The sequence below is a fragment of the Agelaius tricolor genome, unplaced genomic scaffold, assembly GCF_023055355.1.
Source record: "Agelaius tricolor isolate 1412-34295 unplaced genomic scaffold, bAgeTri1.0.p SCAF_3, whole genome shotgun sequence".
Classification (NCBI taxonomy): Eukaryota; Metazoa; Chordata; class Aves; order Passeriformes; family Icteridae; genus Agelaius; species Agelaius tricolor.
The window spans coordinates 22,240,213-22,263,288 of NW_027269263.1; the positions used below are offsets into that span (position 1 = coordinate 22,240,213).

Genomic DNA, 23,076 nt, shown 5'->3' on the forward strand with positions numbered 1-23,076 from the left:
GCACAGTCAGAGGTATTGTGTTAAGGACACCCCCGCTTCATGTAGACACTGCTGAGCCATAGCTGCCTTGTGGCTATCAGAAGCTGGACAGGGCTCAGCAGCCTCTCCTCCATGGAACTGAGCAGCCATGGAGGCAGTGAATCTGTGCTGCCCAGGGCAGGCTCCTCACCCACCCACACCTTTCCCTTGTTCTTCCATCTTCTTTTCTCCTCCTACAGTCTAGACAAGCCCAACTGCACTTCATTCTATAAGGCACAGCTTTGGGCTGGGGCAGTCCTGCAGGTGGTCAGTGTGGGCTGGGGCTGGGGAGGCAAAGCCAGTGTCTCAGTGCCTTTGAACTACTTTGGGAGCTGTTGGAGGCTCTGGGAGCTGGAGGGGCAGGAGAAGAGTTTTGAAGGAGATTTCAGAAGGAAAAGTTTTGGAGGAGAGAAAGGGTTTTTTTTCCTTTTGAATCCTAAAAAATGCTCTTTGCACCCAGGTCCTGCTTCTATGACTACTTGCTGCTTGAGCAGCATCTGGTGTGCTTTGCATAGATGAGATGTCTCACAGAAAGGCTTTGAAGTAGCCTCCCACCTCCCCCCTCTTTGGAATGAAGGAGGAGAGAAGGCTTAGGCACCACTATTTGGAGGAAGCTGATGTTCAGACTATTGGGAAGGTGCTGTGCCCACTTTGGGGATGTGCCCAGGGCAAGACAGTGTACAGAAATGTACCTTGGGAGTGATGCTTAAGTAGCACCTGCTCAGTGCTCCCAGCTGTTGTCATGGGGCCTTGCCTGGGTCTCCAGGGCCCACTGCTTTTTCTGAGAGCAGCAAGGCTGTCACACAGCAGCCCAGCATTGGTCACCACCAAAGCAAACTGAAGTCCTTGAAAACCTTTTGGTAGTTTTTGGTGAGGGACAGATGATGGGGACATGTCTGTGAACAATCCATATTGTCTTGTGAATTTAGGGATATGTCTTGACTTTACTCTGATGACAAACCCCATGCCTTTGCTTTGTGAGAGTATTTCCACTGGAAATCAAAGAGATTTGAGATACATAGCAAGCTAAGCAGTCATACCTCAGAATAGGATTTGGGGATTAACAGAGTGGATAGTAAATTGAATAGTAGGAGTTAAAATCAGACTGTGCTTGGAAAGAAAGCAGAGATGAGAGGTACACCCCTGGAAAGCAGTAATGCTAGAAATGATACTGGGGTTATACCAGTGAGCAAATGAGACGTGCACTCACAGTACAATGCGGCAGCAAAGAGGCTGATGTGATTTCTGGATTGCATAAACAGAACTGTTGTGTCTTGAAGCAAGGAAATGTTTCCTGTGTGTTTCTAGTCATGTTTCCTTCAGGAGCCTCATCTGAGTGTACCTAGTCTAATTTCTGGAGAACTTTGTGCCCCAAAGATGGCAGCAAATCAGAACAAATTCAGTGGAGCAACAAAAATGATTAAGATGCTGGAGGGATTGATCTAAGAGGGAAGATTAAAGTAACTAATTACATTTAGCTTGGCCAAATGACAATTAAAAGAGAGATGTGATGACTGCCTTAAAGTGTGTGCTTAAGAATGTAAACAGAGAGGAGAGAGAACTCGAAGGAGGGATTGTTTAGTGCTGTTGGAGTGGTTGTTGGTCAGGTGCCTGCTCTGCACTGCTACCAGAGCTGTGTAGGAGCAGAACCAGAGACTGAGAAGTAGCTGTAGCCAAACAATAGCAGCAAATGAACAAAAGGAAGCGCTGAATAGACAGCACAGTTCCTGCTGTGAAATGTGGCAGAGGCTAAAGTACTGTTTCCAGAGAAGTGACTCTTGAAGCTTTGCTACAAGTAGTGTCCAGAATTCTCCTGGGGAGGAGGAAAAGGGTGTGGTGTTCCCACAGAAGTCCTGCCCCTCTGATTTGCAGGACCCTTAGATAATTTCTCCCCTGTCCTTTTGTCTGTGAATGTGTAGTGTTGCATCCATGTCAGGGTGCAGTGTTTCCAAAAAGATAGTTTGCAGGGTGGAGTGGGAGCAAGCACAGGGATGGGGCAGATGACACCTGTAAGAAATGCTGAGAGAGCCAAACATGTTCAGTCTAGAGGAAAGATAACTGTGGGTGGAAACCAAACAGCAATTCTGTAAAGGACTGCTATAAAGAGAGGGCAGGGGCCAATTATTCCCTTTAGTCACTAAGGGAATAGTGAAGAAAGTGGGCCCTTGGCTGAAACTGGGAAAACCAGGACCTGTATGAAGAAAAGGCCTGAGTGTTGGGTGACAAGGAGGCCAAGAGGGGTGGGGGAATTGTTATGAATGTAAGTGGCCAGGGGTGACATGGGACACTTGCTTATCCCACACGCAGGCATTGGGAAACTGATCTTGATTCAGTAAATTTTCATGTGATTTTGGAGCCTCTAAAATCTTTTTGAGCTTCTGAACAAGACAGAGCTGTGGTGCCTTTTCTTGCAGGTTTTTTATTCATATTATGTGTATCAACATGTCTATTAATATTTCTGTTTATGTTTTCTTTGATTATAGATCTGTTTGAATGCTGTATTTTGCAATGGAAGGTCTGTGGAGGAAATGTACTCTTCTTACAAAAAATGCAGTGAGGGGTTAGTTCCAACAAAGTGTTGATTAGCTGGGTTTTTTTGCCCCTTTGGTTTGAATTTTTTTTCTTTTTTTCTTTTTTTTTTTTTTAGTTTTCTTTTTAGGAAGAAAATAGCCTAATTAGTTTTTAAAAAGTGTGCCATTCTGTATCTCCTCTTTTTGACAGGCATGGGAAAATTTGAAGCAAGAACTCTTATCACAGTATTTCTCATCCAGTTGTGCTTAAAAAAATCTGCACATTTTCACATACTTGCCTATTTCATACATGATGTATTTTTTACCTGGAAATGTTAATTTGCTGATCTGCTTTTAAGACTGAGTGCATTTCCAAGTGAAAGGAAGAGGTGATGATAAGAAACAGAGCCATTAGCTGGTGCAGTATCTCAGCTGGTGGCTCCAGCCTCTATGGGTGAATTGCTGTGTGATTGTGATGTGAAGAGCATCCTAAACATATTCTTTTGTGATACCTGTTTGCAGGGCCATTTGTAAAATAAGTGCTTCAGCATAGTTCACTGTAGGACAGTGACTGTGTTCTGGTGTCACAGCTAGTTCCTGGACAATTTTAAGAGGAATTTCAAAGAGTGACAGGAGCCCAGCATCAGAGAAATGGGTTCTTGCTGCAAATTTGTAAGGGCACTTTTTAAGGCAAAGGCTGAAGCACTGTGTGCAAGTCTGGGGCTGTGCTGTCCTGGGCTACAGGGAAGACTCAATTTGTGGTAAAGATAGGAGGCATAGCATCAGGGTCCTCCTATCTCACTGTTCCATGAATTGGCTCTTAGTTAATCAAGAGCTGTGGTCAGTAAAGTCATTTTGCTTCCTTGCCCCAGCAGGTTTTTCCTGCAGTAGTTCAGTGGTCTGGCAAGCCCACCTTCATTGGTGGTTGAGGATAGAAAGTCAGGCTGTCAGCTGGAGGAGCTGAAACACAGGCACAGGTCTCCTTCTGCCTTGCCAGCTGCCCACGGTACCTTCTCACAAGCCTAGCAAGCTGGGCTTGGACAAGTCTTGAGCAGTAGCAGGGTTTGTCAGAGCCCATGAGCAAATCACTCAGCCTACTTGTGCTGCTGTGAGCTGGGCTGATGAACACTGTACAGCTGTACTCAAAAGTCACACTTCCCTTTGTGCTTGTGAGGTGTCACTTTTCAGCTGATGATGCCACAAAATCATACTTACTCTTTACTTGGTCTTAACTTTCAGAGCTCTAGCCTTGGCATTCTTCAGTGATTTGGCACTTACTGAAAGCAAGCAAGCAAGCAAAAGCACCATACAGAGCAGAAAAGCACTTCACAAAGCATATTCTGATGAAGTCAGCTCCTTGAACAGCTGCAACAGGGACAGCAAAGCAGCCAGAAATACAGAAAGGGGAATATGATGGGAGATTTATGAATCTATCAGAAGATCTGCAAGATCTGTGCCTAGAGAAGACCTCAGTGCTGTCTTATCTGTGGAGCCCTCATCCCAGACTTCCAATGCTCTGCAGCCAGTGTTAGATTTGCAGATGTTTTATGTGAAATGGGGTTTTGGATACAGTAAAATCCCTTGTCCTCTTAAACAAGTATGGAGCATATTGGTTTTTCCCTAGATTTCTGTCATGGCTTTCCGCTTCTTATGTATTTACTTATATCTATGTATGCTTTTTTTGGAAGGTAGCTACATGGCTCATGCAGTTTTTAAGTTGTCAGTGCCAGTCAGCACTGAGTCAACCACATACCCTGGACCTGTAGAATTCTTAGGAAGAGCTGTACTCCTGTTGCTGGAGTATTGGATGGTGGTGAGGAACTTGGTCTGAAATTCACTATAGTAGAGCAGAATATTTTTACCTTTGTTAGTTTTGGAAAATCTAAAATGTTATGTTATACCTAAATAAACAACCCTCTAAATGGCTTCATTCTGGAAATGAGTGGATTTGAACAATACAAAATGATTGAAAAGAAAGTCTGTTTCTTTTCCCAGACTATCTCTGAGTGGCCAGGTTTGACTCTAAATCAGAACAGAGTTGTACTTTTAAACTGCAAAAGCTTTGTCTAAACACAATCCTCCTCCTTTGCAAGGCTCCAAGAAGCCCCTGTTTGGGAGCACAGACCCAGCTCAGCTGCTGGCTCAGGGACACCAGAGGTGACATGGACAGCAGTGCCTCTGAAAGCTTTATGGGTAGTCAGCAAAGTGGGACCCTGCACTGGGTGTGCAGTGTGCAAGCCCCTGTTAGCAGGTGGCTGCCCTGTGTCCCCTCACCATGCTGCAGCAGCAGCAGCTAATCAGGTTTCCTACCCAAAGGGCTGTGTGCCTGCCTGCACCCCAGCTGCCCTGCTGCCTCCTTGGTGGTGGCATTAGGACACACGTGTGCAGGACGTCCTGACCTGCTTCATGCTCGACAGACGGTGGGAGCTGATTGCTGGAGGCAGCCTTTGGTCTGCCTGCAGGTTGGCTTCAGGGATTACATGCAGGGAAGTGTGAGCCAGTAGACCTGCAGCACCGATGTATCATGCTCCTGCATGACTTTCTAGTGCTTGAGGGACGTGAAATGCATTGTGTGAGATCTTTGCAGCAGCATGTGTGTTCTGATTTCTGAAGAAGACAATTGGCATAATCACCTTCCCCTTTTCTCTAGGTTGCAGTGGGAGCCAAAGTCCATAAACAGCACCTTTCCTCTAGCCTGTTTCTAATGTTGCTAATATCCATTGACAACATTTTTCCCTGCCCAGTGCTGCAGGTTGGAAGGATTGGTGACACCCACGGTGAATCACTACGTGTTCAAGTATTTACTTTACCTGTTGCTCTGTAGAAGCTTGAGATCCAGACTGAGGTTTTTAACGGCTCCCTGCCAATCAGATTAAATATTTAGCAGCAATAGTTTCTGGGCATCACATTTCTGACAGTGTATTTCATGCATCATTTGCTGTAAACGTTGGAAGATTTTTAGCTACCACTTGCAAAGTAACTCCCTCTTCACTTTCTCTCCCATTATTATCTCTTCTTATCACTGTCCCTCTCACTTCTTACTTTTCTTCTTGTCCTCCCTTTCTCTGCTCTGCTATTTCCTTTCCCTTAGCTTTTATCCACTTTTTCTGATCACTGTTCATGGGTGTGTGGTTGCATGCATTGCACCTGGCATGGATGTCAGCCTGTGATGGAGTGGAGGGACTGCCTGCACCTAACTGTCCCTGGCCACCTCCTTGGAAAAGTGTGCATTGCTAGAGGAAGGGCACAGGCTGATGGGCTTTTTGGGGAGTAGTAAGCACCTGAAGACAAGAAAAGGCAAAGCATCTCTGTCATCCCTCTCTCTATGATGCAGCTCTATCTGATTTACTCTTAGCACATCTGCTGGTTGCTCTGTGACTTTCCTTTTAGTCCCCTTCTGGTTGAAACTTTTGTAGGAAAAGAGTACATGGGCTCAGTCATGCAACTGAAAGTGTGGTCACATCCATCCCCATGGGATCCCCTTGTCCCACCAGTTGTCTACTTGCAGCAGCTTCTGTTTCAGCTGTGCTGACGTCTGGCTGACACCCTGGTGCTGGGATGAGGCCCATCAAAACTGAAAATCCAGTGAAGGTTATAAAAAAAAAGAAAGGGGTATCTCTAGGTGAGGTTTCAGCATCAGATGATATTTTCTGTAATAGTAGAAGGTTGTCTCCTGGAACACAGCAAATAGTAGGGAAAAGACAAGGACCTTCCTTTGCTTCCTTCAGGTGCTGGACAACAGGTACAGGCTTCACAAATACAAAGATTTCACATGTACAAAGTACAGTTGTCTGGTGGTCATCTGAGTTTTCAGGCATCTCTAAGGACCTTTAGAGGAGCTCTGTGAAACAAGGATTAGAACTGCTACTAGTGGTTGTTCTGGGCTGTTGCTGGGTTAGGGAGGGTAAAGTCTTCTGGGCAGGTGAGCTCTGTAGGGAAGCTGGTGCCCTGCATGTTTTATGCTGCAGAACCTTCCCTAGACCTTGCCCTTCTTTCACACATTCCTTGTCTTGCTTTGATGCTGTTCATTGTAAGCTGTGGTCAGATGGTTTGACTCTTCATTACCCTGCTCCCTTGACTCTTTGGTACGTGCATCTTTTCCACTGCTCTTGCTCTAAATGTGTTGTCTGCTGAACATGTCATTGCAGTCCCAGAGGGAGCCTGTGGTTCTTACTGCCTCCATGTTTGCCCTGTGTGACTGCTGCTCTGCATTCCTGTCATCTCACATCTGGTATTCAGCCCCAGCAGCTCCAGCTGCCCTGCACTACCAGTCCAGGAGATGATGGTTAGTGCCAGGGCCAGGTTTTTCAAGTGTGTTTCTCTCCCTGCTGTGACAAGTCTGAAGCCTTTTGGTGAAACATCAACTTCTTCTTTTCCCATTTCTGCTGGTGTGGGACATATCCCCTCTTCTCACCAGTGGGCTTGAAGGGGTGAGGGAGACAGGATTGATGTTGCCAAAGGGATGCTTGGGAAGATGCCTTGCTTTGAAAGCTGGAATGTGTATGAGGTTATTTTTATTTCTGAGGGGACTGGTGACCCTCTAGGTAGAGGGAAGAAGTGAGGGAACCCATAGATCCCAATACCTAGAGAAGATGTCTCTTCTCTGATCCAATGGGCAGTGAAACCTTTCTGGCTGAGAATCTGCTGGGCTGGGGTATGGCAAGCCAGATGGTTTGAAGCTGGTACTGGGACATTTGGGAAACTGCTTCAGCAGAGATAGGGAGTGGAAAACGCCTGTAAATTTTGTAAAGCAGAATAGCTAGTGATGAACAAACTAGACTGCTTAATGTCTTGGTTTATTTCTCTGCCTTGCTTGCTCTTTTTTTTTTTTTTTCCTCCCTCCCCTTCCCATTGCTCTGGGCCCCTGCAGTCCATTCCCTGCATCTGGTGGCTTATTTCCCTACAGATGTCATCTTGGCAGTAACTCAAACCTGAGTACCTCCCTTAGGGAGTTGATGCACTGCCTGAGTGCATTTTCTTTCCCCAGTGTCTGGGTATCTGATATTTTGGGTATGAGGTGGTGATTTTTCTTTCTTTTTTTTTTTTCTCTCTAAATATATGATTTTAGGCAATTATATTTTATATATAAATAAAAATTATAGCAGTGGGGGGAAGCTGGAAGGCAGATGGATCTGGAGAGGATGGCTCCTTAGCTGCCTGCCAGGCCAGCCTGGGTGGATGAATCACCTGGAAAGGCTGCACAGCTTGCCCACCAACTCACCTCTGCTCCAGGTCTGTTGAGTCCTCTGATTTCTTTATTTAGGAAAGAAGGAATGATAAATGGGTATTGTTTTTTGTCCTGCTGAAGTACCCTGGGACTCTGGAAGAAGTGATGACAGGGCTGTGCTTGGAATGTGGTCAGGGAGGTGGAGAGTCCCTGAAGCTGTGCAGGCTCTGAAGATAAAGTATAAACAAGAGGAAGGGGGATCCCAGAACACCAACAGTGTAGTCAGTTGATAATGCATAAGTGTCTTATTTGTTCCAGCTTTTCCCTTTCTCCCCTGAGACAAATACCACTAGGAGCATGGCAAGAGGCTTCTCTCTGGGTGTATGCTCTGGATGTGGATCATGAACCCTTCCTGTGGCACACAGTGGCTCACAAAGGTGCTAACACCTGTGCAAAGCAACTTTAAGATGCTGCCACATCAGATCAAAGGGGATTTACACCCCTCTGGCACAGTGGTAGTGGAAATGAATAGTGCAAAGGCCTCTGAGAATTTTAATATACTTTGGCATCTTCATAAATATAACAATTGACATGGCTGCGTGCAGAAATGCCTCCTGGCTTGGAATCAAGGTCCTGCCACATTGTGATCCTGAACAGGACACTAAAGCAGGGCTGTGTCAGAGGGGTTTTGCAGGAAGCAAGGATGGTGTCTAAGGGCTGATATTTTTTTTATTTGAAACTGGGGACCCCATGGGGCTGAAGTTACCTTCACTGTGGCCTTGACCTGGCCTGGAGAAGAATCAAAGCCATGTTGAGTAGAAGAAACATGAAAACTCCAAAGTGAGCATAGCCCCAGGAGCTTAGAGGGGGATGATTGGTGTCCTCAAGGCACTTGGAGAGGCAGTTCACATAGACAACTGGGTTTGCTTTATCTACATCATTTTGGGGATGGGTAATATTTGCAGCATATAATCTTTGGCTATTCAGGATGTCAATATTGGTACTGCTGTATACAAACAAGGGTAAGACTGAGGTAAAGACAATTTCAACTGACTGCTTTAACATGGTGGTTATTTGCTATGATAACCTCAGGGTTGTATAAAAATCCTTCAGAAGGCAGGACTGACACCTCAGTGCTATTGCAGCAGTTCAAGATGGGCAGTGTTAAGATAGCCCTGACAATATAGCCACTGAACCTCCACCCACTGTCTGAGCGGTGTCTCTTCTTCCAGCCCAGAAACCACTCTTGGAAGGGAGAACAGCTGCTTTGTGCTGGGTGCTGGCCTCTGGTGTAGCAATAACATTTGGGTTTTTTGATTTAGGAGCTGATTCCTTCAAGGGCCATCCTAGATGTAATAGGGATGCAACTTGAATGTTGTCTCCACCTTTTCTTTTTCTGTCCCAGGATGGTTTTTGAATTTTCCCCTTTTCAGGAATACATGGATTTAGTGTGTTTGGGAACTGGAGCCGTTTCAGGTCTGACAGGAAAAGGGTAAAGAGCTGCTTCTCTCACCTATCTTCCACCTTTGAAGAAATGCAGACCTGTCTCCTGGTTCAAGATGAGATGGAGTGCATATATACCCTCTAAATTTATATAAAAATAAACAATGATAACAAACACTTTATGTTTATATATAAACAAATATATACCGTGTGTGCCTGTAAAAATACATACACACCCTTATTTAACCTTATAATTAATTCTGCAGTGGGAATGCACAAGTCTTTCAACATTGCTCTATGGCAGTGTAACCCAAGAAACAGTGGGAACTGAAAGGAGAAACTGAGTCAGGGTGGGCATCTCTTCTCTTGACTCCAGGACTACTCCAGCCATCACCATTTGTCCCTGCTCAACAGAAAAATCCCCCAAAGCAGAGCAATTTTCCTGTAAATTTCTCTCTGTAAATTTGCCAATGACAACAGCTGCCCCATGACTTCCAGAACCCCTCAAACCCTTTTGTGTTCCCCCCAGGTGTCACTTGGTGCTCAGGCACAGTGCAGTGCAGTTTGTGAAGTCTGACAGAATCACAAGCCTGCAGGGTGCAAGAAGCTTTTCCAAGCAGGGGGATACCTTCAGAGGCTGAAGCTTTTTTAGGCCAAACTTAATGTTAAGATTCCCTTCCTTTCCCTGCAAATATTGGGACACTGCAATTTCAGAGGTACCTGTAAGAGTCACTAATTAACTGTGGTGAACTTGTCACAGCTGTATTTCTTCCCCCAGCTTCCAGGGCTTCTAGTTGTGGGCTGCTGTAACTCATGGTCTGGTCTAAGGGCATGGGGCCTCAAAATTACATGTGAGGACTTCTCCATGAATCCCAGGTTTCTGGCACCTCTGACACTGAAGCCCCAGACAGGACTCTTGGGGTCTGCAGGCTCCTGGATTTTGTTTGGGAATTTACTAGAGCTCCCAAGATTTTTTGTCCATACCGTAAAGCCTGCTGACACAGGTCTGCCCACCTTCCCCCAGATAAATTAAATCCAGGTTCTTCATTTTGGAGACCCATGCCTAGGTGATCTCCTTTTTGAGTTTCTGCAAGTGAATTTAAATGGAGCTGGGCTTTACATTTCCACTGTCCAAGAGCTGCTGGAACCAGACCTCCTGGATCTGTGTCAGACCCTCAGGACAGATCTCTTGGTGAAACAGGAGTTTCCTAGGTCTGGTTGGAAGTTGCCTGGAGGATGGACCCTGGTGCTGAGAAGAGCTGCAGCTCCACGCCTGAGGGCTGGCTGCCCATTGCAGCTCTGCCTCCCTCACCAAAGCTCTGCATTGCTCTTGCTCTTCCTTGCCAGCAAGGCTTGGCACTAGGTGAATTATATCATGAGTTTAGATATTTTTGTGAGCATAAGCTTAACAAATCTGCAGTTGCTAACATGTTTCATCAAAAACTACAGATCAGCAGTGTTTTCAATTTGAGTCAATGTGGCAAAGTCGATATTGAGTATCAGGAATTAGCTTGGCAGTCGCCAAGTATTTGTGGTATTACAGGATTTCCTTTCTCTCTGCTCCTAGCTAAACTAGGATTTATTGTCCTCAAGATCTTGGACATACAGGTTTTAGTACCCTCTCTTGGGATCCTGTGAGTAATGTTGGGTATCATCTCACAAGAAGACATTGCTGCCTTCGGGTAAGTGCAGTGGAAAGCAATAACAATAATAATCTCAGCTCCTGTAGCTTCTATTGCTTGAGAGTCAAAAGTACTTTAAATACCATAAATAATTAAACATTCCAACTCTATGAAGCAGAGAAGATGCATCTCCATCTTTCTGATGAGGAGAATAAGGCAAAGGATGAGAAAAAAAACAATGGCATTTGCACTTTCAAAAAATGCTTATTGGTTTTAGATGGTGATATGAAGGATTAGAACAAGACTTCACTTGTGGTTTGTTCCCTCCATGCTTTTAAGATTTAAACTCAGACAATGAATGGTGTGAATATAAGTGAGCTAAGAGGTAAAAAGGATGGCCCAAAAATATTACAGTGCTTAAAGTGAGAAATGGAGCCATGAAGAACAAAAAATGGATTGGAGAAAAATGATGGATGGGGAAGGGTGGTAGAGTAGGACATACATTGTAGCTTGAAGGAAGTTGATAAGGAATATTGAAATACTGGATTTTTTTTTTTTTAAACTAAGCCCTCTTATACTATTTTAAAACTCTACTGATCTTAAAGCATTAATGAGCCAGGGCTACACTTTGTCCATAGTATTGATTTTTATTTACTGGTATTCAGTATTGTGACAATTGTTGTGTTCTGGTTATGTTATCTCTTACCCTTGCTGCTAATGCTTCTTTTTCCTGCTGCAAACATAAGCTATAGTGACTTTTGTGTAAAGCAGATGTGGTCCAAGGGGGATGAACTGCACCATGATGAAGTCAGTGGTGGAGCTGGGCTGGAAGTTGACATGGGCTGGTACCTCCTCACATGCATTCACTGGCATGAGGAGGAATGAACAGTGGAATGAGCTACTGGGAAAGATGCCTGAAGTAGCCAGCATCAATGAATTTGAGAGGCTGGAGAAAACAAAAAACAGGAAAAAAAATAGGATGGAAATGGCATTCAGCTGAGTCAAATCTGGTTTGTTTGTACTGGATTGGGTCTTCCCATCCCTGTCCCTGAAGCATCAGCAGCCAGTGATGAGCTGTGGTCCTGACATGGCTTTGCTTGTGTATCTTTCCTTCACTGCAGCGCCGTAAATATGATCGAGTGCTGAGCAGAGGGACAGGTCAGTGGCTGCTGGGCTGGGTCCCTCCAATGGGGAGAGCTCTCTGGACACTGCTGATTGAAGGTCTCAGAAAGATGAATTGGCCCTGACCTGTCATACAATTGCAGGCACAGCATGGTCTGGTGCACAGCACTAATGTACTGTGAAAGCATATTGTATCCAGCTGCTTGATGGCTGGTCCCTTACTGGTCATTGAACTCAGAAAGTTAGGGAAAGGGAAGAGAGTTGGGTTGGAAGAAGAAAGAGGGAAAGGAGAAGAAAAATTATACTATCACAAATTTTTCTGATTTGCGGTTATCAATTCTCCATTCTCATCCTGGCTTTAGTGTTTATCATAAGGACCAAGCTTTTCTAAAGTGAAAAGTGTTTTTTGGGATGCTTCTGGATAGGGAGTGTACTGTTCCAAATGCCTTCAGTTGCACCCTTTTAGGTGTCATATATTTGTCATGCCTTATTATTTCTCCTGAGTAGATATAGTTTTATTTTTCAATAAGTAATGATAACAGGAACATAAAAGTCCTTTACGAAGGATCAGAGTGAGGAGAAGGGAGGGATCAACAGACAGGCAATTACAAAGAAGGAGATTCAAACCAAGGTTTTCTGGGTTCTCCTCTATAATTTCTAGTGGCCTGACCAGAACTTGCCTTTGACTCTTCTTGGCTTCAGTGGCCTTGTCATGCCTCTTTCCACATGCTAAACCCATTATCTTGGTCCCTTTCACTTCCAGATTAATTCCCTGTCTTATTTCATAAACAAGGCTGGCACTGTCACAGGGTCCCTTGGTGACTAAACCTCACTTTCCAAAATGCTACATAGCAGTGGAGAACAAGAGGCCATGAGGGATGTTGGTGGCCTGTGAAATGTGGCCCATCCGTGTCTGTAGCACTGCAGCTTTGTCCTGGACCAGCTCACAGGATGCATCTCTCTCTCCACCCCACTACCTCCACTTAGCAGCTCTTTTGTCCTCATCACATCTTGGTGCTTCAGGCATCAAGTGACCTTTTCTGCCATTTCTGCTGTCTGTAACACCTTCATAAGAGTCTGATCAGGCCTGGTGAACCCTGGCACTCTGCTTTAGGGCAGTTTCAGTTTTGCTGTAGCAGTGCCATCGTGAGTAGAGCCAGTGCATATTTTTTCTTATCTTGTCCTGCTGCATGGGTTCCAAAACTGAAATGTGCACCCATGAGGATCTTTTTTAAGGGATGGGCAGCTTTATGCTTTAAAACTGTATCCTGTGTCATACATTATATGTGAGAAGATAGGCAGCAGACAGGATGACTATGACCAAAGTGCAAGTGTCGTTTGAGGCTGTCTCCCTCCAACTCAGATGCCCTTTCTAGAATTCTCAGACTTGTAGGAGGAGGAATCACTTAATTTTGGCTTAAAAAAGAAAATATTTTCTTTCCTGCTTATGGTAAGTTTAAAAAAAAGATTCTGAATTGGCTTTTACATGGTTTATATCTGGCGTCCAAATAATTTAACACTGTCTCTTGATGTGAGACTTTGAGTAATCAATGGGGATCTTTGCACTTGGTGTGGAATTTGACAGCTGCCTTTGAGAGCCAGTGCAGACTCTGTTTACCTGCTCTGTGTTTTCCCTTTAAGGAAATGATGCAGGGAATGAGCAGGTACTGAGCGAGGTGCATGAGAGAGCCTGGGAAAAATTAAATTTCCCATTTATTTCCACCATTGCAAATTAAAATTCTCCTTGTTTTTTAAATTTTGAAATTTATTGTATCAATCTGTCAATGCACAAAATGCAGAGTTTTTTAAAGTTGAATAGAAAACCTCAAATTAATACATCAAATAATGAGAATTGCCAAGGATGTGCTTTTCCAAACCATCCAAGTGAAGTTAAATGTGCGTTTCTCATAGTTATTAATGGATTGGAGGTATTTAAATCCCTAGCTTTTGGAAATTGTGGTCTTTTATATCCTCATGTTATTAATGTGCTGTCGATTCCTGCTTGGAAATGAAAACTGGAAGTGGAGAATTAAGAAAGGAAGGAAAGGATTGTCCAATGGATTTTCAAAGGGCTCCAGTTCTATTTGAGAGGCAAACCTGGCGTTGCTCTGCGCAGCATTCTGCTGCCTGTTTAAACTGAGTCTTGCACTTCAGGAGGCAAAGCTGCTGAATTTCAACCATGCTGAAATCCTGTGGATTTCAGCTGAAACCCCCCATGCAGCAGCGTGTCCCTTGATTTGGATGGTCTTGCTCTGAGCTGAGATTCAGTTCTGAGGTGGGGCAGACAACAGTTGCAAGTGGTAAATGGTGTATGCCTCGTAAGCTTTGAAATCCCTTGTTTCAAGCGGAGCATACACATGCATGGAGTGACAGCTGTGGCAACTGAACCCTCCAGGTGGTGAGGATATTTCAGTCTCTGGCAGGGAGGACCTGTCTCAACCCTCTAAACTTCTCTAAGCAGGATGCTGGGGGAAGGGTGAGATCCTGGCAGGGGAATAGTGGCTCTAGCCTGGCTCCGCAAGCCAGGCTTGCAGAGAGGGGTGGCTGTGCCAAGCCTCTCTGCTCTGGCATTTAGAAGCTGGCACTGGGCAATGCCAGACTGACCTGCTGTCTCTCTTAATGGCTTTTGTGTGTGTGACACTGAGTCCTGCAGCTCTGCACGTGTGTGCCAGTCTGGGTAAGCAGGTCAGACCCGCTCCTTCGCTCCCTGCCCAGCCATTTCCTTCATTCTCCCTCACTCATCCTGATGAGGATCCAAGGGGACTCGAATTATGAGGAGCAATAAACGCAGCTGAACTTTTCCTGCAGCAGAGAAAAGTCTCAAGGGGTGATCAGATAACCACCTACAAGCATTTTCACGGTGGAAATGGTGAGTTGAGAGGGAGAAATGGTTTAGGCTGAATGAAGGTGATATTATTAAAGTTACAGGATAGCTGAGCAAAGGGAAAATTTAGGCTGAGTTTAGGGATATGTTTCAAAATATGAGCCATCTCCTAGCAGTGGTAATCTTATTGTTTGAGTTGTTTCAGAGCAGGTAGTGTGCTAAAGCAGGTGCTGTAGACAGTAATCCTGAAGTGACTGGGGGAAGGGCAAGACTATTAAGCCGAGGATTTTAATTTTTGATTTCTATGAATCATTTGGTGTTGGTCTCAACAGAAGGTTGCAGGCTGTGGCTGTATAAGCTATCAGCTGTGATATGTAAAATATGTGGGTGGGAGGAAGTGGGAAGGACACTGGGAACTTACCCTTGGGCAAGCTTAAAATAATAAGACATAGTTCTTCATCTATTGGGAATGATATGGATCTAATTGATGATCAAAGTGTTTTTTGTACTGCCTTAAGTGCAGGGAGAGAATTGCTCTTCTCCTTTGCATGGGGTAGAGAAGGGGAAGTACTTTTTCACCTTATTCTTGCATATACCTGTTGGATAGACAGAGGCAAACTAGCCTCTGATGTATCTGACACCGCCCAAGTCAGGCAGGAGTTTGTACCTGGTTTAATAAAGAAAGAACAGCTCTGAAGAAAATAAATAGAGACTAGAAGTAAACATATGTGCTATTTTCCACCCAGTGTCTACGGAAAGAGAGCTAACAGTGAGGTAATGAGGGAGCTCCAAAAGCTTTGAAGGATTTGGCTGGGGGTATGTGATGCATCCCCCAAAAGAACAAGGCTGAATTGGGAGAAATAAGGGAAAATTTGAAACATTTTGTATGTTAGATAGGAATGGATCTGTGGGATGTTACAGGCGTGGAGAAAGGTACATATTGGAGAGGGAGTGATTGTGAAGAATAGAAAGAAGACCTGTCCAAAAGACCTTGGAGGAATGTTTCTGCCACTGTCATAGAAGCATTTATAGCTCAGAATGAGAATATAAGTGATGTCCAAAGCTAGTTAAAATAAACTAAACCATATCAGTTTTCATCTGAAACTACTGAAATGCCCTTGGAGGGCTGTTTACTCAGGGTCACCATAATGAACCCTTTTGGTCCAGGTGCTGGATAGTTGCATTCACCGCTGTGTATGGCACTTCCATTGTCTCTAGTCTCTGCCATCTTTCTGCTCTGAATGTATGGAGATTTTCCTGCAGCATCATTCATTCTGTCTATCAGCACCTGAAGTGTGCAGGTGCTTTCAAGACACATTTATCGTGCCCCAGATCCATCCTCCTCTTCTTTGTGTCTGTTGACAAAATTCCTGGAACAACAAGGCTGCGAGCCAGGAGAAGATTTATGGGCACTTATGTCACCTATGTGGTAAGCAGTTATAAAGGAAACAGCAGCACAAGAGTTGTCAATGTACAAATAGCCTGGGCTGAAGGTGTGGTAGGATCATAGTTACAGCAGTGCTAGAAGAAGAGGAATGCCTCTTCAGAGGAACACAACATGCAGCATGTCTACATTTCAGAGTAACCATGAGATTGAGAGGATGTCCTAAGCTGAAACTGGGTCATCAAAAATCAGAGAGATAGAGAAACTTAGGTGTAGATTGTGATGTGGTTTATAGCTTTAAACCCCAGCTCTTTGGAGTAACAGTTGATGAGGTTCCAGTCGGTCCTGCCTCTTTTTTTTTTTTTTTTTTCCCCATGGGTCTTTGTAGCTCCTTCAGTTTGCCCATAAGGCAGGTAGTAGACAAAAAGATCAAAATGCCACCAGTCTTCTGTCATTGGTAAATACAGAAATAGTGTTGTTCTTTGATCTGGGCATATCCTTGTGGGAGAGCCCAGTAGCCATCTAGTGCAATGCTGACTTCCCTACAGCTTCTTTTAGTGCACTTGTTCTCTGGTGGTGTGTTGGATGCTAGGCCCAATGCACCTTTGAGGTTTTTAAAGTATTTCACAGGTGAGATGGATTTCTTCCTACCTCCAACCCGATCCTGAAACATAAGGATTTCTTTTGGGTTTATTGTCTCATACTGCTCAAACTGTCAGAGAAATGAAGGCAGTGTGAATTAAGTTGCTGTCAAAGGTGAGCAAATGCCAAAGGGTAATGCTAATGTCTCTCACTGGGTCTGGCAGGACATCTGTCTTTAGGTAGTAATGGGACTGAAGGTGGTGATAGTGGTGAGGCCTGGAATTGGGCTACTCATAAGAGAAGGGTTGGGAATTAGCATTGCAGCTGGTACAGACACAAAATTAGCTGTTGAATCCAGATTTTGTGGCTTGAAGTCTAAGCAGTGCTTAGAGCATCAGAGCTCTCAGTGAGCAGAGCTCAAAAACCACTGGGATAGGAACTTCCTTGTGGCCCTGCAATGAAGCACAGGAGGGAGAGGCTGGAGGTAGGCTTTTTATTCTCCCATATGGAGCCAGTATCCATGTGAAGTTCCTTTTGCTGGTGGCTAGGGGCATTGTTCAGCCTCCTGTCCCAAGCATTGTCTTCCTATCAATTAGGAAAGCTGCCTTCAAGACAGCTTTTTGTCTGGAACTGCAGTATTACATGACTTCCTTTTCTCTTGCTGTCTTGAGCTTGGAGATTGGGTTTGGGGAGCCTGCAAGCACCCTTCCTAGAGGGTATTCCTAGTGTGCAAGGCTACCTAGAAGGCATGATTGCAGCAGGAGGAGGTACCAGTGTCAGCACACAACAGAACTACCCCCAAAAACCTGTGACCAGTCCTTGTTCTGCCTCAGTTTCTTTACCTGACCTGAATATGGCCTGGCTTTGCTGTACACTGCTGGAGTAGTAGTCTGTTTACAGTTAGCCTGGTTGAATGCACAGTGACCTATTTGTGTACTTTCTGTATTTTGAAATATCATCCAGAACTATCTCTTAATGCTGAGCTGTATTTTGCCTGTGCAGCCTAATAATTTTCTATTAATACTTATCTTAGGTCTGATCCACATAAAAGTGCAGTGTCAAGTAAGGTTCTCATGATATTTTTAAGCAATCTAACCTTTGGTCCTGGCTAAATTCCAATTGGAATAATTACTGTCTGACTACCTACATTCCTCTTGCATTTTCAATGGGAGAAGTTAGCTTTCACTTCCCATTTTGAAAGTGATTGTGTAACATTGCTCTGCAGTAAGTACACACTGCATTCCCCTACAGTGGTGGATATATTTTATTGGTAAGTAAAATAAGATTATAGAGGTATAATGATTTTACTGGCATGTTTATACCTAAATATAGATATGTCTGTAAAACCACTTTATCTAATGGCCCTACCATATATTATTTTCTAGGGAGTCAGAGACAATATAATAGTGTGCAGTAATGTGTAAAGGATTTTACGTACCAGTCTGGAGTTTGGGATTTACTAAATTGTTTCAGAGTGTCATAATCATAGAAAATACTTCAAACACTGTGTTGCCCCACGCTACCTCTAAAGGAAAATCTGTTAATGTAAAATACTTGGTAATAGATTATACTTGCATGTTTTTATAATCATTCTTGACTGTAAAATTATTAAAATTTCTTGAAACAACAAATGAGTAAATACCCTGTTTTACAGCTGTAGCCTTTTCAGGTGCTTATGAATTTCTTTGTGTCTGAATTTCTCCATTCCTCTTTCACTGGAAACAGGAACACACTTAGAAGGAGGTCTCTATGCTGTCTCCAGTGCTTTCTTAATTGAGTACCGTGAATGTTTGCACTTGAACACTGTGGAAGTCATGGACAAAGCTTGTTGCTCTGTATGCAGAAACACATTTTCACAGTAGTTCTGGGGTCCCCTTAATCTGATAATAAGTCTGTGGTGGTTGATGCCCGCCTTGTCTCTACTAGCACACATTCAAAAGTGGCCTGCAGTGAGCCAGACCAGAGGAGGAACACGAGGTGAGGTTGGTGTTGGGATGTCCTTTCTGTCCCTTTCTCTAACAGCCAGCACATGCACGTGAGCAGCTGTGTGAAGAGTGGCTACTGATGTCAACACAAGTCAGCTCCAGGGAGGGGAGGGATTGTAACACCATGAGCATCCCTGATTTAGTCTTTGAGCAGCTCACCTCTATGCTGCCTTGTGGGAGCTGAATGGTGAAAACCACACTCAGCCCTGGGCTGGGTGTGATTTATTGATGTTCTCCTGCCTTACCACATCCCCAGCTCCCATCCTATGAGGGAGCCCAGCCTGGACCTGGTACCTGCTATTCCCTTAGAAGAACACTGCTGTCTGTCACAGAGACTGTCCATGGAGCACCTGAAAGACATTGTGAGCATGACAGATGTGTTATGTGTGAGTGAGAGATGGAGAGAGAGGTGACTTGGCTGGTACAACACAGACTACCTAACCATTGCTCTGCCTGATACAGAGAGGGTTTATGGCTGAGGATCCAAAGTGGAGATGGCAGGTTGGCTACCAAGCCACAAACAACCTCCTCTTTGAATGAGCTTCTTCCTAGCCCTGGCTGCGCCCTGCACATCTGGCCAAAGCCTGAGGATCTGGCACTGAGCAGATAACTCCATCTTGTATTGAATGGAAAAATCTGCCTGAGTGGGGCACAGACACCCAACAGATTGGCACCTATGTGCTCTTCAGGATCTGGGCTCTCTTCTCCTGCTTGGAGGTAGATGCTAGAGATTTATTTGCTTTAATACAGGTGAAGAGTAGGGAATAGGTTTCTTGGCTGCCATTTTTCCCACTGGGAGAAGCACGTGCTGACAGCTGCCATGACTGCCTGTATAGCTCCTGCTTGAATGCTATCTGAGCCTTGGGTTGGAAGGCCCTATAAATTATTCCTGGTGGGAAAGGGGCTGGGAAAACCTACACTCTCCTCCCTGGGCATCACAACTAGCCATTGCCTAACCAACCATAATACACTGTATGAGTTGATGCAGGGGGACTGCAGGAAACATATTTTAAGAGAACAAATATAGCATTTAAGTGAGTGAGCAAGAGAGTGAGAGACAGAGAGTGTATAGAGTGCATTAAAGATAATAAAGCATTGCAGAAATGGGGACTGCATTTCACTGTGAAGGAATCTAATTTAGTGACTCGTAATTGGAGGATAACAGTCATACTGGAATGAAGTTAACTGTTCATTTTGCCAAACTCTCAAAGTCTCTTGGTTCTCCTTGTGAGCATCTCTCAGAAAGTGAATCCTTTGGAGAGCTTAGAATCGATTGGTGCTTCACACCCGCAGTCCCTTTCAGCTTCTTAAGTGGATTTGGTTTCTCTGGTGCATATTTATGATCTATTTTATTATCTGCTTATTTATCTGGTAATCTCAATGCAGGATACATCCTCTCTGCTTAGCATGACAATGAGGGAGCAGGTGTTGAGCCTGTGTGTTCTCCTGGGCACGGCAAGATGGGGCCTCCTGGGCCTTTTCCCTGTGGGTGGCTAGTGTCAGCAAGGAGTGTTTTTGGACTTCCTGCTTCCACAAAGTTTTGCCAGCTTTTGTCCCTGCTGCTGTGGCTTTCTGTTAATTTGATAGAGGCATGTGTAGCAATGAACAGTATGGAAGGGTCCCATTCTTGGACACCCAAGACCAGAGGTGTAGCACAAAGAAGTGCAGGGCTGGGGTATTTATTTCAAGTGTGCCTGGTTGCTGAAGAACAGAATTTTGGGCATGAGTAGCTAAGCAGGACCTGTTGTGTTGAGGGAAAATCTTCTTTAGTTTGAAATGCCTGAAATCTCCTTGGGACATCAGTGTGGCCCTGGGTGGGCACACCAAGCAGTGCTACCTCCAACAGATGTGGTGGGCAGATGGGGGGACACTGTTCTGTTGTCTCTGATATTTACACTGCATGGGTGCTGTAAGAATTAGTTCATTAGTGTTTGTAGAGTGTCTTGAGGATGAAAAGTGCTGTGGAAATGTGAACTATTATTAAAGTGGGACCGAATAAAGAAAGAGCGAGGAACAGTCCCGCAGGGAACTGTCCCACTCAGGCAGGGGCTAGAGAGATCACCTCATCAGGTTTTTTTTTCATTTCTGCTGTTGTGATTACAAAATAAAGTGGACATGCTCAGGGAGAAGATTAATGTAGCATGCCTGGCTGTAGTAGCTGAGGGTGAACCATTGTAAGCTCTGTTGGCATTTCTGCTTCTGTGCAAACACAGCTGTCATATGGGCTTGGAGGATCCTGATCCAGTTTTGCCCATGACAGCTGGGAAATTTTGTATTCCTGTTTTTCTTTCTTTTTTTTTTTAAAGAATCCTGTATTGGTGAAAAGCATATGGCTGACTGTATTACACACTGAAGCTGTGTGTGTCCTGATGGTGTATGCAATGGTTACACATGTACATATGTATCCAATGACCTTGCCCATTTGTCCTCACTTTATTCTGGAAGGACTGTGCTGAAAAAGGAAAAGGGAGTCCCTATCTGCCTGGTCTCCTCAATCTCCCTGCCTGTACCTCCAGCACAAGTCCAAGCTGATTGCAAGCACCAGTCATTCCTTTGTGTTGAGGGTGAGCACTCTGACATGGGCTTGACATAAGCAATTAATTTCACAAAGACAGCTGATCAGCTGTCAAAGGACAATCCTCTATCACTTTTGACTTGGGTCTCAAAGTGACACAAGACCTGAGAGATGACATGATCCCATCTTCTGCTGACAGCTGTTCTCTTAAGTGATGCCAGACTCTGAAGTAGGGGCTGGACTGGTCTGACCCCCGAACTTTAACAGGGCCCTGAATGTAGCCAAAGGGTCGGCATCAGACCAGAAGGATTCTTGGGAGGAGAGCTAGTGGCTGAGCAAGATCAATGGATCTACCTTGAAGGCTGAGTGCATGATTGACTTGTCAATTAATCACTTTGTTCTACTTTCCCCCTTTTTCCTTCCTCACTCAGGGAGTGTAAGAGCCGAAGATGAGGCCCAGGGTGGAGTGCTACTCTCCAAGGTTTTGGCTGGTGCTGGCGGTCCTCGCAACAACAGGGAGCGGGGCCCATGCCCAGAAAAGCCACCCGAGCATTGGCATTGCAGTCATCCTGGTGGGGACCTCAGACGAAGTGGCCATCAAAGATGCCCACGAGAAAGATGACTTCCACCACCTCTCAGTGGTGCCTCGGGTGGAGCTGGTGGCCATGAATGAGACAGATCCCAAGAGCATCATCACCCGCATCTGTGACCTCATGTCTGACCGGAAGATCCAAGGGGTGGTATTCGCCGATGACACAGACCAGGAAGCCATTGCCCAGATCCTGGACTTCATCTCTGCCCAGACCCTCACTCCCATCCTGGGCATCCATGGAGGCTCCTCTATGATCATGGCAGATAAGGTAAATTTAAATGAGCTTTCTTCTGTTGCAGACCTGTGCATCCAAACTTAAAACAAAGAGAAATATCTTATTCTGTGATCCTCAGGTGGTGTCTCATGGGGCCAAAGGCTTGGGGGATTAGACAGCTTCAGATTCAAAGACAGAATAAAAGAGCTAACTGTGTGTAGCACTACTGAGAAGAGCCTATTAATCATGAAGAATTATCTGCAACAGAGAAAAACTGAGGAGGGAAAGAAGCAGGTAGAAGAGACCCACAAAAGAATCAGCCCTTTTCTTCTTCCTTAAGAAGGGTAAAGAGCCCCTGACAGTTGTAATTTTTTTAAAGGTCTTATTTTTGCTTGTGTTTTACTTTAGAAGAGCTAGGGATCATAGCCTGGGTTTTTTCCTGCATGTAGCTGGAGGACATTGTGGTATTTTCAGGGATGCTTAATACAGCTCTTACATCTTAATTGGAATATAATTGAATCTTTAATAAAGCTATCCTCTCCATAAAGTGTTCATTAGCTCCTGAAGTTAAATAGGTGTTAGCTGAAGTGACTAACCAGTCTGAACCAGTCCAGCTAAATCTTTCTTTTTTTCTACTGCACTACTTTATTCCTTCATGTCACAGACATTTCATTATTTTCCCAGGACCTAGCCAGTCTCTAAAAAATTACTACACAAACAAGCATCTTGCTACTGCTTTTGAACAGGGCAAGATGCAGAGAGGGAGTAGCATCTTTGGCCAGCTAATAACTCTTTGTAAAGCCTGCATGGGGTGCAGGTGGATCTGATACAAATCTTCCACCTTTCACAAACAGGACATGCAGCAATTCACACCTGAATGTGCATTTGGCCAGAGAGTGTGGCTAACAGTGGCCTTGGGGCTACTCTTGGCCAGTGGGAATATGTGAAAGAAGCTGGCTGTCCCTTTTCCTGCAGGCTTGAAGCCAGACAGTCAAGGCCAAGGCTTTTATTGAGAAGACCTCACAACCATTCTTAATGCATCCCAAAGAAGTAAATAGGGACACAAGCTGACAGTCTTTTTCTTTTACAGATGGCTCT

General features: G+C 44.6%; 1 protein-coding gene across 4 annotated transcripts in view; it reads left to right on the plus strand.

Annotated features, from left to right (window-relative positions):
- GRIN2B (glutamate ionotropic receptor NMDA type subunit 2B) overlaps positions 1–23,076 on the plus strand; it is a 225,741-nt gene that overhangs the window by 14,851 nt on the left and 187,814 nt on the right. For all 4 annotated transcript variants that reach the window (XM_071423094.1, XM_071423095.1, XM_071423096.1 and 1 more), the window contains one exon: positions 21,604–22,032. In XM_071423094.1, the coding sequence (XP_071279195.1) occupies positions 21,622–22,032 (411 nt within the window). In that variant the 5' untranslated portion in view covers positions 21,604–21,621. The remainder of the gene's footprint in view (positions 1–21,603; positions 22,033–23,076) is intronic.